The sequence below is a fragment of the Bactrocera dorsalis genome, chromosome 2, assembly GCF_023373825.1.
Source record: "Bactrocera dorsalis isolate Fly_Bdor chromosome 2, ASM2337382v1, whole genome shotgun sequence".
NCBI lineage: Eukaryota > Metazoa > Arthropoda > Insecta > Diptera > Tephritidae > Bactrocera > Bactrocera dorsalis.
In genome coordinates, this window is record NC_064304.1 from 341,379 (window position 1) to 360,869 (window position 19,491).

The window sequence follows — 19,491 nt, forward strand, 5'->3', positions numbered from 1 at the left end:
GTCCATGGAGCTCACCTATCGTCTTAGTTAAAAAGAAAGATGGTAGCACCCGTTTCTGCGTAGATTATAGGAAGTTGAATGATGTCACAAAGAAAGACAGTTATCCTCTACCGAGAATCGACGATACATTAGACACCTTGTCTGGAGCGAAATGGTTTTCTGGTAGATCTACAAAGTGGATATTGGCAAGTCGAGATTGATGAACGTGACCGTGAAAAGACCGCTTTCAGTATAGGCGACGGGTTATGGGAATTCTCTGTGATGCCATTTGGGTTATGTAATGCGCCTGCAACGTTCGAGCGACTGATGGAACATGTGTTAAAAGGACTCAACTGGAAGACATGTTTGGTGTATCTTGATGACATTATCATCATGGGAAAAAGTTTTGATGATCATCTGAAAAATCTAGAGGAAGTCTTTCAGCGAATAGCATCAGCCGGATTACGCTTGAATCCCAAAAAGTGTTCATTATGGAAGAAACAGGTCACATATCTCGGACATAAAGTGTCAACTGAGGGGATTCACACCGAGGAAGGAAAAATAAAAGCAGTCAAAGATTGGCCTCGACCCACCAACATACATGAACTCCGCAGCTTCCTTGGCTTATGCACGTATTACCGCCGTTTTGTACCTGGATTTGCGGACGTGGCTAGAAGTTTACATGATTTAACAAAGAAGAATCGCCCGTTTGTATGGCAGTTGGAACAAGAAAAAGCGTTTGAGCAGCTTAAAGAACTACTTTGTACGGCGCCGATGTTAGCTTATCCAATACCTGGAAAGAAATTCATCCTGGATACAGATGCGAGCGCTTATGGAATTGGAGGTGTCCTGTCTCAGCTCATCGACGGACAAGAAAGAGTAATTGGGTATTACAGCAGAGTGCTCGAGAAACCAGAGAAAAACTACTGTGTGACGCGAAAAGAACTACTAGCTGTGGTGGAATGGGTTGTATTTGTATGGACAACGATTCTTGCTGAGGACTGATCATGCAGCATTAAAATGGTTATTACAGTTTAAGAATCCGAAAGGCCAAATTGCACGATGGATCGAAAGATTACAGAATTACGACTTCGAAACGGAACATCGAAAGGGGATTCACCACAAAAATGCGGATGCATTATCACGTCGCCCTTGTCCACTGGAATGTAAACATTGCTCCAAATCAGAAGGAAAAGAAGGTATAATCGACGTGCGATTACTGAATATAGAACCTGAAGATGATTGGACCGCATCACCGCATCAGAATCACTCAGCTGGAGGACCCTGATCTTGCAAAGCTGGTAATGGCCAAAGAAAATGGGGTACGACCACCAAAGGAACAAATAAGTAGCGAGAGTCCAACTGCAAAAGCATATTGGGCCCAATGGAACAGCATAAACCTCGTTAATGGATACCTTCATCGTACCTGGGAAAGCGAAGATGGCAAACAGTCTCGTCTGCTGATCATAGTACCGAAGTCCATGATCCCGAAAGTATTGATAGAATATCACAATGGACCTACTGGAGGGCACCTTGGAATTACAAAAATAATAGAGAAGATTAAACAACAGTTCTACTGGATCGGTTGTCGAGATTCCATAGCAGAATGGATAAGTAATTGCGTAGAGTGCATGGCAGCTAAAGGTCCTAAAGCCAAAAGTCGCGGTAGGCTACAACAGTACAACGTGGGATCACCATTTGAACGAGTCGCAATGGATGTTGCAGGTTCGTTCTCAACCAGTACGGCCGGAAACAAATATCTACTGGTTGTCATGGACTATTTCAGTAAATGGCCAGAAGTATATGCCTTACCAAACCAAGAAGCGAGGACAGTAGCCGAAGCGTTTGTAGAAAATTGGATAACAAGGTTCGGAGTGCCCGTCGAATTACACTCAGATCAAGGGAGGAATTTCGAATCTTCCATTTTCCAAGAAGTCTGTACATTATTGGGCATCCACAAGACACGGACAACAGCGTTACACCCACAATCAGATGGGATGGTAGAGAGATTCAACCGAACGCTCGAAGAACATCTGCGGAAAATCGTTGATAAAGATCAACGGGATTGGGACAAGTGCATCCAGATGTTCCTGCTGGCGTATCGTTCAGCGAAGCACGAGACAACTGGTTACACGCCAGCAAAGATTATTTTTGGATCTGATCTGCGACTCCCTGCTGATCTTAAGTTTGGAACGAATCCTACAGCTGTAAGAAATGATGGAGATTATTGTTCTGCCTTAAAGGAAGAAATGAATGAATTGCATCTAATGGTAAGACAGCATACGCATCTGATGAGCAATAAGATGAAGGACCGGTTCGATCAAGCGGCAAATTCAAAAGGTTTTGAAGAAGGTGATCTGGTCCCCGAAACTGCAGACACCCTGGGGAGGACCCTATATGGTGATGAAACGACTAAATGACGTGGTATACCGCATACAAAAAAATGGAAAAGCACGATGTAAAATGAAAGTAGTACATTTGGAGAGGCTCGCCCCATTTGGTTCAAGAGGATTTGTGCCTAATCGGGACGATTAGGCTTTAGTGGAGGGCAGTGTTACAAAAGTAGTATTAAGTTGTATTTGTATTGCTATATGCATCCCTTATTATGAACAATAGCTGTAGGTATATGGAATAGCTTTTGTCTTGTTGTAGACATCTGGCGCCGCGGCTGTCTGCTTGTCTACTTAAACAATTGCTGAGTCTGGCGCCGCGACTGTCTGCTTGCGTCTGGCGCCGTATAGCCGTATGTTCTGGTAATTTCCAGACCCGATATTCTAGAAGGACACGTCGGCATCAGCGAGAAGTGAGTGGCTATATAAGCCGTGGCAGCGCCAACGTAATCAACCAGTGCTAAAAGTTAACTGCTAGAGACGAGTTGTAAAATAAAGAGATTTAGTTGAAGTGAATTAAACGGCTTTTGGTTTCATTTGTCAATCCAGAGATACGAACCCAGTAAAGTAAAACTAGCAAGGAGTAAATTCGCAACAATATGTATATGTACATATACGCCTGTCCATTCGTCTGTCCTACTTGGCAAAAAAAGGAAGGACGAGTTCGTAGACGGTCGTAATCGGACCATTGCCACAACCACAAAACGCCATTAAACAAAAATTTACAAAATGTCTTAAAAGCACTAAAAGATGGTATATACTGTAATTTCGCACAGAGCAAGGGGCACCGGTGGACTAAAAATTTTGAAAAAGCGGGGGTTTCCCGTACCCTAACAGGGTAATAGATTTGATGTACATATCTTCCAAACCATTAATGCTAAAATATCCAAATTCGCTTAAGATAAATCAATAAATAAATATGCCAGAGGCATTACATTTTACACATGATGACAAACATGATGTTTCGTATTCGAAACAAAATTTGTATCGGTTTCGTGTGTAACGGAAACCTATTTTATCGACTTTACTATCAGAAGCAAAGAAAGAAGATATTCGTTCATAGATTTGAAATGTAAATTAAGAAATCAAGTTATTTTACTATTTCGCATTAATTTATCCTTATTTCTGTAGGGGAAAACATAAGTATTAAACACGAAATGTCTTAATTATTGAAATTTTGGAAAAACAAGTCCGGATATTTAAAGATATTAGATTTACAAAACGTAATTTAACAACCAAATGCGTCTATACTCATTCGATAAATGTTATCTCTTAAAATCTTTCTTTAATTCGAAACTCATTAAAAACTTTAATAGGATTGCTTCCAAATGTATTCATTTGCAAGTTTTGTCTCATTAGTAAACAGATGATTCGAATATTGGTTTTGCGTATGTTCAAAAGGACGAAGTTCAAACAGATCCTGTGACACCGTAGAAAATCAGAATTGGTTTGCAATTCTGACAGCTAAACAATTCTGTCTTGGAATGAAAACAAAGTATCAAAGTCTCTTATCAATATAGCTGCAATCACAACAGACAGCTTCTCGACGTCGAACCTCTACTTGCACTCCTGCTCTCTGAGAGCACTCAGGATCAACTCGGTATAAGAGAACTGTGGGATGGGGTTTAAGCACCTTATGTATAGCTTCAATCGAAACCATTGGATGAGGAGTGCCGTGGAGAGACCAGGCAACGTTACAATAGGTCACAACACGTGCGAGAGTTGAAGAGGGAAATGAGACGCATTTGCACACAAGAGCACAAGTACGAAGAACTTGACAAGCTAGTCAACAGGGATACTACTCGAAAGTTCTACGAAAAGATGCGGCGACGAACAGAAGAACATACTCTTGACTGATGCATAACGCATACTGAAATTTTGGAGGGAAGACTTCTTCAGACTGCTTAATGGCAGTGACAGCATAACACAAGGAGGAGGTGAACCCGATTCCCCTATTGATGACGATGCAGCAGACGTTTCATTACCCGTCCATTAAAAAGTTCGAATAGCCATTACCTGAAGAACAAAGCGGCGAGGGTCGATATACTTAATGTCGGCCGAGCTATTAAATACGGTGGCAAAGAACTGATAAGCTCCTCAACTTCTTTGCATCAGTGTAGCTTCAAACATGCAAAGTCAACAACTGACCAAATATTCACCATACGACAAATCCAAACCTGGTTATAGACAAGTCGACTCCCTATCGTTGTCGTGATTCACTTTTCATTACCAGTAATCATCCGCTACAGAAGAGGATCGATTTTATTGGGATTCAGCAGCGATTCGAATATGGAAATTAGATTCATGAGGTTTTTTCATATCTCGTTCATATATCATACATTTTCGAGAAATGACCTTAAGTGCGTCTTTGACATCAAATCTGCCGGAATGGAATCAATGAAACCAAAATTGCGTGGGATTAACTTTTCAGTCATCTGCGTACTCAAACAATACTAACTCAAACAATTTTTTTAGTACAAAATCTTATTTTTTTAACGTCGTATATCGTAACCTAATCGCATTTATGCAACTAATATAAGGCTTTTAAACTTCTGATTGGCTTTACATCGTTTAAGTATGTATATCGGCCAATGTATGATAGCTTAATCAAATTAAGTGAACGTTCACTAGACATATGTATGTATGCATACACTTCTTCTTCTTCTTTACGGGAGTAGAAACCCTTTACGCGGTTATAGCCGAGTTGTCAACAGCGCGCCAGTCGTTTCTTCTTTTCGCTAGGTGGCGCCAATTGGAGATTCCAAGCGGAGCCAGGTCGTTCTCCGCCTGGTCCTTCCAACAGAGTGGAAGTCTTCCTCTTCCTCTGCTTCCCCCGGCGGGTACTGCGTAGCCGCTGTCTTTTAATTCGCTGAACTTTGTTAATGTCGTCGTATATCTCATACAGCTCATCGTTCCATCGAATGCGATATTCGCCGTGGCCAAAGCTCAAAGGACCATACAGCTTTTGCAGAACTTTTCTCTCGAAAACTGGCAACGTCGACTCATCAGATGTAGTCATCATCCATGCCTCTGCACCATATAGCAGGACGGGAATAATGACTGACTTATACAGTTTTGTTTTTGTCGGCCGGCAATTCATCCGCCCTGCCGCTTTGTTCTTTAGACGGGAATGAGAATAATGAAAAGAAATTAACGCGTGACCAAACGATTCGCATATTGGCATTAGCTGAATAAAAGTTATATTCTCGACAAATTAGAGCTCTAATTGGTTACAGCCTTTTAACTATTGCTTAAGTCAACTGAGAGAGCAGACAACTTAACGGTATACGTTGCTATTCAGAGCTTAAGTATTCAATGCTTTGATTGGCCTGGAAACTCGCACGATTTAAACTCCATTGATCACTTATGACACATAATGAAGGATGCAGATTTGAGAACTGGTTCGGTATGATCCGGTACAAGGAATTCAATTGAGGTCATACGTTTCGTTATTAGTAGAGCCTATTGTGAAGTCTATATTTACGTCGTTAGTGGTGATGCGTTTTTATTGACCCCAAATATAATATATAGTTAAGTGCCAAAAATGTGATTTTGTTCTGCGATTTATCTATACATATAAAAGAAAGTCGTGTTAATTACACTATTTATAACTCAAGAAGGGCTTAACCAATTTGGCCCTAGCTTAGGACTTAGGACATAGGATACTTTATATATCTTTATGTTAAAATTCAATACAATTCATAGACATAATTTATATTTCAAATTATAAGCATTTGTTCAAAATGCATGTAAGAATCATTTGAAAATTATTGGTTCACCAAAAATACATATCTTATTAAATAATAGTCATAATATTAATAACAGAAATCATATAGATGGTATTAGTAGTACTATGTATAAGCCACAGTAAAACGTGGACGGGTCCTCTAGTCCGAACCACTGCACGGAAAAACATGAAAATTTAAACGGTTATTCCTTTAGTCCTGGGGAAAGGTCCTAACAGCGGCCCTTTTTGCAAAATCACCCTCGATTTCGCAATTTATGTCTATATTTATAACTCAAGAACGGCTGAACCGATTTGGCTGAAAATTGGTGGGGTAGCTTAGAACTTCGGGACCGGCACCGGAACCGGCATGTTTTATGTTAAAAATCATAACAATTCATAAATAAAAACATTATATTTGAAAACATAAGCATGTGTTCAATATTCATGTAAGAATCATTTGAACATTTCTTTCTTCAAAAATGCAAATAAAAATGTAACTGAATAAAAAAAAAGGTTGAATCATAATTTGAGATAAGTGCATAATAGCTGACAAAAATTTCTGAATCATTGCACAGAACAATGCAAAATATAAATGAACGATCAAGTCTGTGTTTTTTAAGTGTAGTATCTGGGTTTTAGCCGCCGATGCAGATGTTGTTACATCATACATAGTTATGTATGTACTATTCCATAAGTGATTTACGATGACAATAAAAAATGTAGATGGCCAATTTAACTATTCCATTATACTGTCATCACGATGAACGATATCCTTGACAGCAAAGGGCGTGCGGAACCGCGGGTTTAGACTAGTAATCAGCTCGTATGAGAACGCAATGTAAATGATCAGCCAACACCGCTTCTACCGCCCGCTTTACCGTAGGATACTGTAGATTTCCACGGTATTTGGATTTTCCGTAGAAACGTGTCAGCTGATTGCTCTTTCACAACACAGGGTTAGCACTCTCGATATACTGTAGTAATTATAAAGATTGTCTTCAATATGTTTGAAATTTTCTTAAACTAACTCAAAATCAGAGTCTATATATATATATTTCAAAATATGTACTAATAACCGTAAATATGGCTTATGATTTTTTTACACCAAAAAAATAACAAATACGAAAATTAAATACAACAATTTAAGATATATTTAGGGGTTTCACATAGTCTCATAAAGTTATAAGTTATAACGATCCAAAAACATAGTGTTCAGAGTTGTATTTGCGTAAACTTATTTTAACAACAAATTTTTTAAACTAGTATACAAATTTGTGATTTTATGATATAACGATGCTTTAAGTTTTGTGGTCCCTTCTTTTGTTACAATGTCTTCCAGAAGTCCCCGCATACTCCTCACTAAATTGATGGTGTCATTTCCAGATATTTTATCCCACTCCGTCGATAATTCAGTGTTTAGGGACTCTTTTGATGAAATTCGATATTTCCGAATACGGTTTTCCAATAAGACCCAAATATGTTCAGTAGATTTAATGTCTGGTCATTGCGGGTGTGTATAGAGTTGTTTGTAATTGTAAAAACAACTAATCAAGTACAACATACGAAGTGTGTTAATAGAGCTATTGATTCACTGCATAAGTTTAGCCGTATAGTTGGGACGGAGCCGATATAATAATGAAACTAATAGCGGGATTCTGTAACCAGTCTCTAGTCTCTATTTGAGACATTTTGAGGCAAAGTCTCAATTTGAGACTAGTTACTATTCACTAAACAGTCTCTAGCGTTAGTCTCAAAATAATGAGACTTGGGAGTTAGCAGGTCACAAAACTAAAAAGAGTTCTTGTCTGCCATTTTGAATATACTGAACAGAGATCATCATAGATATTAATCGATTATCGTTTCTTTATATTTTGTAAGCAACTCAATGAAAAATAAATCAATTTTACATAAATTTCGTAAATATTATGAAACAAATTCAACATATATTTTTATTTTCATTGATAATTATGTTTTTTGACTATGTTATACAAAATTTAATATTTGTTATCGACATATTTATTTTCATTTAAGTATAAAAACATCTCTGAATAATGAAATGTAATAGATTTTGTGTCTGTCACTTACAGAATAGCAACATCATCTCAAGTCTCAAAAATTGTCTCTAACTTAAAATCTCAAACTTAGAGACTTGAGACTGTCTCAAGTTACAGAATCGCACGGTTAATCTGCTGAACACAATGAGCGCAACAGACTGCAGCTGTACGACATTGAACTGAAAGTGTCGTTGTGAATCATATGCTAAACAGAATGCACGCGATACGACATGGCAGCACGACAGTGAAATGAAAATGGCGTTGTGCATCCTACTACATGAACGCATGTACACAAGACAACACAGCTCTACTTTTTGCATGTACACAATTTCGTTGTGGCCATACTAATACCTTGCACTTCAATGATATTTTGTTCAAAGTGAAATTTTTTATGATAAACAATAAGTAAATAGGTAAATTTATTTGTTTTAAGTTATCCATTGTTATTACAAAAGATATAATACAGCTATTTTATGCTTTTATTTGTAAAATAACGTCAGGTTTGTTAGAGCTTTGAATAATTTTACATTTTACATATTAGTGGCATCACCACTCTACCTCATCTCTCTACTGTCAACTCTACTGTTGTTGGCAAATATAAAAGTATATTGAAGTTAGCGAGAGCGACAATTGTCGGCCTGCAGTCGTGTAGTCGTGCAGCTGTCAAAATAACTGTGTCCATAAGAACGTGTGTATTTTAATATTTGACAGATGTCGTTTGCAGTCTGTCGCGCTCATTGTGTTCAGCATGATTAGCGTACATATTTCCTGTCTGTTGTTGTATGCCCGCGAAAAAGGTACACTTGTCAGTATTCTGTAAACTATTTTTGTTTTATGCAGATTCAACAACTAAACTATTCTAAATGCGGACTCTGAATAATGTAAACTAAATACATATGCATATCTGACCTTTTTCATGTATGCAGATAACGCGTTACATAGTGTATTTCAAATTTTCTGTTCCTTTGAGTTACATTAGGTCGTATTTCCGAAACTATTTGAAACTCTTGTGCATATGTAAGAGAGTTAATGAGTTGCAACATGTGTTGTATAAGCTTTCATGAAAATTCGTTCAGTATAATATAGTTTCGGGTTTATGACTTACATATCTAGCCCAGTTTAGATTGCAGTGCATTATATATTTTATAATCAAGTAATACTCTAATGGGCAAGAGGAGGACAACCGTTTAGGAAAAATTATAACTGGAGTTAAACAAAATTGTTAACTTAACCTTGTCATAACCATTTAATTTTTCAACCTTAATTAGTGCCCTGTGTACATCTGTCTATTAGCTTTTTTACATAAGTATGACAATCAACATTGTTTAATAAAACATTATTATTTTGTTGCCATATATCAAACCGAGGCACGCTTCAAACTCAGCGTACTCTCAACGATATCAGTAGGCCGAAAATCGGGATCAACAAATGGTTCATGATTTAGACACTTTGTACCCCCAAGGCACGTACATGAACAAATTGATAAAGTTTCATCGAAGTCTGTCGTATAATTTGAGTTCAGTAACATTTTACCATGCATATTGAAATTACTGGATTCGACGTCGTAGGCTAATTGCTGATGAGAGAAAGCAGTTGCCGCGGCTTCTTGAGCATCCTGTTCGTTACGTTTTGCATCTTCGGCTTGCCTGTAAAAGTAATGTCCACAATATTAGTCGAAATATGCATTTCATCATCACTGATATTATAAGGTAAATATCCTGCATCTTAATACGCGTACGCCGTTCAGAAAACGACGTACGAGTATCGATGTGCGGAAACTTAATTGAAATGAAATTCAGTGTTATGTACCCAACACTTTATTTCTATTACATGGTCATGAAGCGAAGGACCAGCAGATTGATACTGGCAGCGACTACCGCAAGTCCAAATAGAATAAACACCAAACTGAGCGCAACATAGCCGGGTTTATTGATCAGCGCCTGATCGTTTTGCAACGCCACATAGTCACCGAATCCGATGGTTGTGAGCGTCACAAAGCAGTAATAGAAACTGTCGAAATAACTCCAGCCCTCATAGCGTGAAAAGACTGCTGCGCCAGTGGTTATAATGATGGACGATAGCATACCCGTCGCTAACATTAAATTCATTTCAGTTGCCTCGGTTTGAGTGCAGTGCATATAACGTTTCGCTCGTCGTATTATTACTGAAGCGAACTTATTTAAACGTTCTCCAATCGACTGGAACATGACGAGGCCCAACGGAATGCCAACCTGCAACAATATCATTTTACAGTCGTTAATCACATATTGATCTTGGCAAAGAATTTATACATACATATGTGTATATAAATAATTTTCGTTAAATAATTTTTATATTCTTGCAACCAGTTGCTACAGGGTATTATAATTTTGTTTACCTAACGGTGTTACGTATCACCTAAAACTAATCGAGATAAGATATAGGGTTATATATACATATATAAATGATCAGGATGACGAGAAAAGTTGAAATCCGGTTGACTGTCTGTCTGTTCGTCCGTGCAATCTGTAACTTGAGTAAAAATTGAGATATCTTGATGAAACTGGGTATACAGATTCCTTAGTACAAAAAAAAATGAGTTTGTAGGTGGGCGTAATCGGACCACTGCCACGCCCATAAATCGGCACTAACTGAAAACCTATAAAGTGCCATAACTAAGCACTACAACATTTGAAGGATACTTAAAAAAAGTTGTATCGAAAAATAGCGAGGAATAACGGATTTATCGTCGATCTCTGCAGGCACCTCGAAAAGAAGTTTTTGTGCGGTGACCAGCCTACAGCATCACTGGATCATTAGAAACCAACAAATCAACATGCTTTCTTTAGTTTATTAGTTTATCTTTCAATTGACGTCCAGTTTTTTTTTAACTTTTTCAATTTTTGGTACCATTTTCAAGCCAAAACGACGATTTTAGACGAAAAAATCGACCTATTTGTTATTGTAAAATGGTTAGTAATTAAAATTTTTGGAAAAACTCGACGTCGTTCGAGAACTACATATATATGTAGAATATTTGTACAAAATTTTAAAACGATCGATGCAGTAATTTTTTCTGTAGGCTGGTCCCCGACTTTAAAAATTACATATTTGGGGAAATCGATTCAAAGTTCTCGCCGCTCAGCGCAGGTAGCTGGAAGGCGCACAAACCTAAGTTAGAGGTACCGTTATTCAACCTGCTGTAACTTCGTTAGTTTTTCTCCGAATGACCTAAAACTTTGGTTCAGAAAAAAAATAAAAAAAAGTTGTCAAACCTTACCAATAGCAAAAACTCACCATTTTTGGGCAGTGTTGCCTACTCAAATTTGGTAAGTTCAGTTAAATGCACGAAATTTTTGTGCATTACTAACTTGCATTAACATGGGTCAAATTCGCAAGTTAATTTAAATTAAGCCCGCTAATGCAACTTAGCGCTGTCATCTGTCACGGCTATAAGTGAATCTAATAATACTGCATATACTAAAGTCTATTGACGAAAATTTATGTAAGATTATATACGGAATAATTTATGTACAACCACAATTTTACTAACGAATGACATAATACTTATCCTTATTCAAAACCTGCGCTACATCAGCTCGAACCCACCTACCCGTCAGCATTTCGCAAATGAAAAAATAAACTTTTCAAGAGCTCAAAACATGCGCTACATCAGCTCGAACCTACCTACCCGACGCCTTAGTATATAATGTATAGTATAATTATGCAGTAGAAAGTCTTTTCGTGGTAGCTTTCTGAGGGGTGAGCAGCCATCTTGGATTATCAGTGGTGCAACGCATTGCTCTATATACTCGTATATTGAGGTAGTAAATACTTAGCAAATTTTGTTTATTAAATAACAAAAACTATAAATATTGTTGCTTAATATACAATATGTATGTAGCTTAAATGCTAACACAACACCTTAATTACCATGAAAGTAACAAAAAAGTCCTAGCCTAAGATTTTCTAGAGTTGAGTATATGTATGTATGTAAACAAGGCTTACTGTATGTACTAAGACTTTTCGCAAATAATTATGTTATGATAATAAATGCCATAAATTTTATCCTGTCGAGATTATGTTGGCTTGTTATAAGCTATCATCGCTTGTACCCCTGCAAGACGGAGGTAACAGATTGCACAAACACATTGAAACATTTTCAGCTGTTCACTAACACTGTTACATTTTCTGGAATTTTCAATGGAATGGGAGAATACGTAAGTAAGATAGAGAAAAACTATCGACATTATAAACATATTGTAATGTTAACTTGTTAGAATAGGAGAGGCGAATACCCAATATTTCAAGAAGAATAAACGAAAAGCGCAGTTTATTTTGGATTTTAAAGAGGTAAGTTCGCTATTTGATAATATGATATTTTATAATTAATTTCTAATTTATATATATATATTATTAATTTCTTTTATATAGAGAAAACGAAAGAGGTTAACAAGGAGAAAAAGGTAAGCATTGTGAATTTAATGTTGTGTGTATAATTAAAAATTTTAATATTACAGAAATCATTTGGACCATTGGTAAAATTCAAATCTATTGCGTGCAGCAACCAAATAATGGAGTATGTTTCAAATTATTAAAGTTAAATAGTGTATATTTAATTCAAATATTTGTTATAGATTGTGCATTTTATTTTGATTTTATTATTAAATAAAGAGAAATAATAAAAAAACTGAGTTTTATTTAAAAGAATTTAGAATTATTTGCTAGAAGTAACAAATGGGTAACAGATAATCTTGTTACTGCTTGTTCTTCCTAACATGCTTATATGTTAAAGGTAACAAACTGATAACCAAAATAATAACACTAACAGATATTCGGGTAACAAATACTTTTTGTTATCCATAACACATGGGTAAGCTAAGCGCTAACAAAATAATTTGTTACCCGTAACATACTGTGAAGAGATTTGCTAACAAATGTGTGTATTCTGTTAGAACAAGGCAGCATGCGATATTTGCCATTGGTTAGAGCGAGATAACCATTGAACATCAAATAGCTATGTGTTACTTTTTTCCCACTCTCTGAACAAAAGTAACAAATATTTAACGAATGCAAAACTGAACAATAACAATTCGCTTACACGTTTGCTAACAGCTACCCGTCTTGCAGGGTACATTGAACTAGAGGCATTGCCAGTTCATCGCTTTTTTTCATTCACAATAGCTATGATTTTTCCAAAAAAAAGTAGTTGACAATAACGATGAAGTTCATTTTGACATATGAAAATGTAAACAAACCAAAACAACAAAATTTTGTATTTTGTTTAAGTTAAAAAAGGATTTAGTATACCGTCTCAAGATATCAAGGATAAAAAGGATATGGTCGGATAGAGAAGATTATCCTGATCAAGGATATATATGGTCATAGCCGCAGGAAGCTTATAGTTTCCGAGTTATTCGCGTTTAAAGTTTAAAATTGGCAATATTTTATTTACATATTTTGGATATATAAAATTAATTTTGCACTTATATTTTTCAATTTTATATACACTAACACATCACTTATTCATTTGCACACATTTATTTTATATACTACAGTGCAAAAATTGCTTTATTTCAATTATTGTTGAATTATTATTATTTTAGAATAACAAATGAATTACAAACTGTCAAATAATCAGTGTTACCTTATCGACATCATTTGTAAAAATAAATTTGTAAATTTGTCAAATAATCAATGTTATCATACTAACCTAACCTAACTAACATACCCTCTATGACATTGCTACTTCTTCGCGTAGAACTCCTTTTTGCGTGGGCGGCCTTCGGCCGCTCTTCAAAAAAAATAACCCTAGTCGGTCTAACACCAGGGTGTATCAAATTTTTTCGCGTTGAACTCCTTTTTGCGGGGGCGGCCTTCGGCTGCGCTTCAAAAAAAATAACCCTCGTCGGTCCAACACCGGGGTGTATCAAATTCTTTTCGCGTAGAACTCCTTTTTGCGTGGGCGGCCTTCGACATTTCGGCAATTTTTAATATATTTTTTATTGTTTATCAACGATTATGTTTCCTGTATTTAGGGTATAATATTTCCTTATATTTTTTTTTTTAGTTTGTAAAATATTTTAGTATGGTAACACTGATTATTTGACAGTTTGTAATTCATTTGTTATTCTAAAATAATAACGATTCAACAACAATTGAAATGTATATTAAAAGCAATTTTTGCACTATAGTATATAAAATAAATGTGTGCAACTGAATAAGTGTATATAAAATTGAAAAATATAAGTGCAAAATTAATTTTATATATCCAAAATATGTAAATAAAATATTGCCAATTTTAAACTTTAAACGCGAATAACTCGGAAACTATAAGCTTCCTGCGGCTATGACCATATATATTCGTGATCAGGAGAATCTCCTCTATCCGACCATACCCTTTTTATTGCCGAAATCCTGGGACGATATACTAAAGCCGACCCAGTTAAAATTAGTACAAATATGAATATTTCTTTTATATTTTTTGTATTAATATCATCAAATAAACAAAATAAATATATTTATATAGTAATTTAATATCCCGTTTACAAATGGAAGAATTGAAACTAGCATTTTCTCTACATCAGACATTTTGAAACAAATTAGCGGTATTCTCTTGCTCTTGCAAAACCCGGTGCACGGTGCAAGAATTGCAGATTTACAACGGCACAACAACAAACACACGTACAAAAATATTTGCAAGGGCTGTGAAATATGTCAGACCAAAACCCATGTTTATTTGCGTGCAATGTCACGCAAAAATAAAATTGCAACCCTGTTGTAGTTGCCATTTTACATAAAGACATATTACGTCGTTAAATTGTTGAGAAAGGTAAATTTTAATTAGATTTTATAATTTCTATTTAAATTATAAAGTTTTGTTACAGTTTTTTTGTTAAAAATGTATGCAGAAGGTGCGCCAATTCATAATAGCCATGCTCATTAGTCATTTACAATAAATTGACCGAATCAGTCGTCCATATATCACTAGATTCTGCAATGGGTGCTCTCGTGCCCTTGTATATTTCGGTGTAGTATTTTTGCAATCTGCAATTTTGCAAGAGCAAGAGAATAGGCGAAAATATAAAATAAGCTAAATCGTTTTATTTGTCCATGCTTTAGAAAAAAATTTTCACAAAAATTTAATAAGGTAACTTACTATATAATTTGAGAAATATATGCGTACAGTATAAATTTCTCTACAATAATGAAAATAATATATGGGATACCCCTATTCCATATTATTCCTATATTATTAGTAGAAGTACTTTATATTTTTCTGATTAACGTCATTTTGTAAACTTTTTCAGAGGAAAAGTTACTTCAACAACAGGCGGATATCCTGCAATCTTAAGAATAATATTGTAAAGTAAATACTTACCATTGCATATGCCATACAAAAAGCTTTGCCACCTATTGTTACTGGTGTGGAATGACCATAACCAATCATAGCCAGAACTACGGTAGCAAAATAAAAGGCACCGGCAAATTTCCACTGCGGCCCGGCTTTGTGTGGTTTATTTTCGATAATCACTATTTCCATCATCCGATAGTCTTCGGAAGTAACATTATACTTTTTGACGAAATTGCTTTTTACAGCTAAATTAAGAAGAGAAAAAATTACAAAAAAAAAAAAAGAAATTACTTGTATACTCGTATTTGATCATTTGATTATTGGGCTTTCTTAGGTGCCATACTTAATATACTGTGCATAATTAATACATTTTTAGTTAGAAAAGTTCGTAAATTGTATGACTTTGTATGGTCCTCCCCAAATCTTATGAAAGTCATACTGTCAGTGCACCACTACAAAAAGTAGTCTAATAGCGGAACTCAGTAAGCAGCATCTAGTTACTATTGGAGACATTTGGAAATAAAGTCTAAATTTGTGACTAGTTGCTATTCGCAATACGGCCTCTAGTCATTCGTCACAAAATACTTTCTAAGAATTCTTATCTTTCATTTTGAGTATATGTATATATGTATGTACATACGTTGGCCGGTATGGCCGGCAGTATGCCGGTGCAAACCTTTTGAATGACCTCTACGTCTGCGCAACGCTTTCTTTCATGGCAATTGCATTTTTCCGAAAAGGAAGAAGTCGCACGGTGTCATATCAAGTGAATGCGGGGAGTGGTTAATGTTTAAAATGTGATTTTTAGTCAAATAATCGGCCACAAGCGTCGTTCGAATGTTGGATTCTGAGCGATTTTTGTTCGAGCACACACCTTTCGCAAGCCCAAATGTTCGGTCAAAATACGATAAATCGATGTGTTGGAGATGTTCAATTCCACTTCCGTGAATTTGAATTATGATTCTTGATGAATCCACGCACAGTTTTGATGGAATTTCCGGTGATCACGGATTTTGATTGGCTCACATGTTGATCGTCATTTATGTCCTCCCGACCACTTTGAAAACGTTGAAACCACTCGTGCACTCTGCATCTGGATAAACAATCATCGCCATAACCTGTTTCATCAATTGAAACGTTTCGGTAAAAGTTTTACCTAATTTTAAAACAAAATTTAATGTTGGCTCCTTGATCGAAGCTCATTTTCGCGTCGAACACAAACATACTGACCCTTAAAACACAATAACTTCACTTCCAATCAATGAAATGTCATGAAATTCTCACTTGCCAATCGATAAAGACAGCAGATTCTAACACACCAATCGACATATAGATGGCGCTACCAGGGGAATCTAGATTCATAAAGCCCTGTTTACTGTGGAACTCACCTTGTATTAATCGATTGCCAGTTTTTATATTTTCTAAGCAACTCAAAAACGTAAAAGTTAAAAGAAAAGAAAAACACTTTCAAATAAATTTCATAACTATTGTAAATCAAATTCAACATTTTATTGTTATTTTATCGGTAAATTTTTTTTTGCTGCGTTATAGAAAATTTAATAAATATTATCGGCAACGAATATGATAAAATCAGATGATACATTTTCTGCGAACGTTCATAAACAAATGAGTTATAAGCTGATCGCTAGTGATTCAAAGTTGTTCTCTATCGCTGATTTGAAGACAAACGGTTTGCTTCGTGTACATGAACCGAGCTGACAGAATCAGACAGAGTAACGGATCAATACTTAAGTATAAACAAAAATGTGCATTGCATGTATGGTTAAATTATCGAACTTTATTTTAAAACATAATTTATAAAAATCGGTTCACAAATTTTTCCACAAATTCACTTTAAAAAATGCTATTTTTTGCAAATTTCTAAATATATGCTTGTGTATTTTCATCTGTTGTGCATTGTACGAAACCAATTACACTGTGATAGCTTTTTTCAAAAAAAAAAAAAAAAGGACAAGACCAAATTCGACGGTTTCCTCCCATTTCGGGTCCTACGAATCGAACTGCATCATTACTTTTTTGAGTTACAATCATGGTTTCATACAAAAATTTTTGTTGAAGTTTTTCATCAAAGTGGCCCATTGTAAGAGAAAGGCACATTTTCTTCGGTCTCTAACTTTTTTAATGTTGACTTTTTTGGTAAACTTTCTTTGGCAAAGCTTCTCAGAATAAGTCCGTCTTTAAATTCTTAGATGACTGTAAACCCCAAAATCAATGTTTTTTGTGTCCTTATAGCCAATATGTCGAAAAAACTGAAATTTAATTCATTTTTTTTTTAATGTTTTTTCCCTCACGTTTCGTCAATATTTTAATTTACCCTTTGATACATGATTATTGTGTACAAATCAGCAAGCAACGAGTCAAGCGGCGACTTGGTGAAATCTTTCTCCATGCTCATCGGATTCACTCGGAACTTGCTGCTCAAAATGGTCCTTGTGATGGTGAAGGAAATGAATTTTTAAGGACATATTCACACCTATTTCATCTAAAGCGTCCACCATGTCATCCACATATTTTTTCCAATCTTCAGACCGGTGCACTCCTAAGCAATGGTTTATAACGGTCATAACGGAGTTCCAGGCAATTTTTTCATTTGGCCTTAGAAGTTCTCCGAATTTTGCGTTTTTCATAAGTTTTCTTATATCGGGGCCATGTTGGAGCTTATGGCAATTGGATTGTGTTATCCACATACAGCAATCCTGCTTTTAAACTATTTTTCGACGAGTCAATAAACAAGCGCCATTGCTCTGGTTTGTACTCACAGTTCATGTATTGCATAAGACCAGGAATATTTTTACAATACGAAAAAGTATTGACGCCATTAACCTCAAAGAAATCTAAAAGCTCCTGCTGTCTTTTGCGGTATCCATACACCTTCACATCTTTAGACAATATATTTACCGATCGAAGATCGATCGTACCATCGTATTCAAACGGGCTTGGGAAATCTCCAAGTGACGACATGGGCTTTCAACTTCGGTTGGGTTATACATTGAGAGTAGATCTGTAGGCTCGGTGGAAAATGTTGGCGAAATATATCTGTCAGTTGGACTTGGACGTCTTGGTATTGGAACATTTTCTGAGTGAGATACTGGTAGCTGTGCAGATTGAACACTTTTGTAAACTGTGTTTTTTTTTTGAGTCTTGCAAATTTGTTCTTGCACGCGTAGCAGTTACCAGTATGATGCCCTTGTGGATCTATCCAAATCATTGGGATGCCGAACCCCATTTTTAGGCAGTCTTTTTGACCAGTCATGCAGGTTGTTGTTGCATTGCGTGCAAATGGTATTTGGCACCCAATCTACGTCTCTTATAACGGGCAAATCGAACTATTCCTCGTAGATGCCGGCAGTTCCCGAAGATATTTTGCGTCTACTCCGAGGGCTTGTAAATTTTCCACATAATTACGAAGCAGAACTACGATAGGCCAATTGGAGACTTATTCATTTTAATTTATTTTCTTAATATACTACAAGGCACTAAAACAATGTTCTTTGCGCGAAGTCAAAGTCAAATTAACTACTGCAATCTATGCTTAAATTTTGACTCTTAGGCAAGCATTTAACGTTTCTATCAAACGATACTTGTTATTTCTTATCAGTGCAGTGGTTAAAAGCTTGACTCGTTGCTTGCTGATTTGTGTTGGACGTTGATAGATGAGTCTTATTAAATTTAATTTAAATATTGTGTACAAATTTATGATACTTATTGATAACACTTATAAGATACAAAAAAAAAAATAAAACAGCACACAAACATAGTTAGTATAGCTTTTTTAAAAAATACAAATTTTGTTAAGTTTTTTTTCTAATGGTTAGTTTGCTCAGAACGTTGTCTTTGCTTAAGTTTCTTACTATTACAAGATGTCACTTAATGTATAAGTATCAAAAGGTAAATTTAAATATTGACGAAACGTGAGGGAAAAAACATTAAAAAAAAAATGAATTAAATTTCAGTTTTTTTCGACATATTGGCTATAAAGACACAAAA

At 35.8% G+C, this 19,491-nt stretch overlaps 1 protein-coding gene and 1 long non-coding RNA gene across 4 annotated transcripts in view; one reads left to right on the forward strand and one right to left on the reverse strand.

Moving 5' to 3' along the window:
• Positions 1–7,224: 7,224 nt before the first annotated feature.
• Positions 7,225–19,491, reverse strand: part of LOC105233264 (two pore potassium channel protein sup-9) — a 30,982-nt gene continuing 18,715 nt past the window's right edge. For 2 of the 3 annotated variants that reach the window (XM_049447724.1, XM_049447725.1), the window contains 3 exons: positions 15,511–15,728; positions 9,981–10,381; positions 7,225–9,796 (listed from right to left, as the gene is read on the reverse strand). In XM_049447724.1, the coding sequence (XP_049303681.1) occupies positions 9,508–9,796; positions 9,981–10,381; positions 15,511–15,728 (908 nt within the window). In that variant the 3' untranslated portion in view covers positions 7,225–9,507. Of the gene's footprint in view, positions 9,797–9,980; positions 10,382–15,510; positions 15,729–19,491 lie in introns of those variants that run through there. The other variant, XR_007421583.1, reaches the window with a different exon arrangement.
• Positions 11,792–13,109, forward strand: LOC125776265 (uncharacterized). The gene is made up of 4 exons (XR_007421585.1): positions 11,792–12,349; positions 12,415–12,482; positions 12,564–12,595; positions 12,650–13,109. It is a non-coding gene; the product is annotated as an uncharacterized LOC125776265 (long non-coding RNA).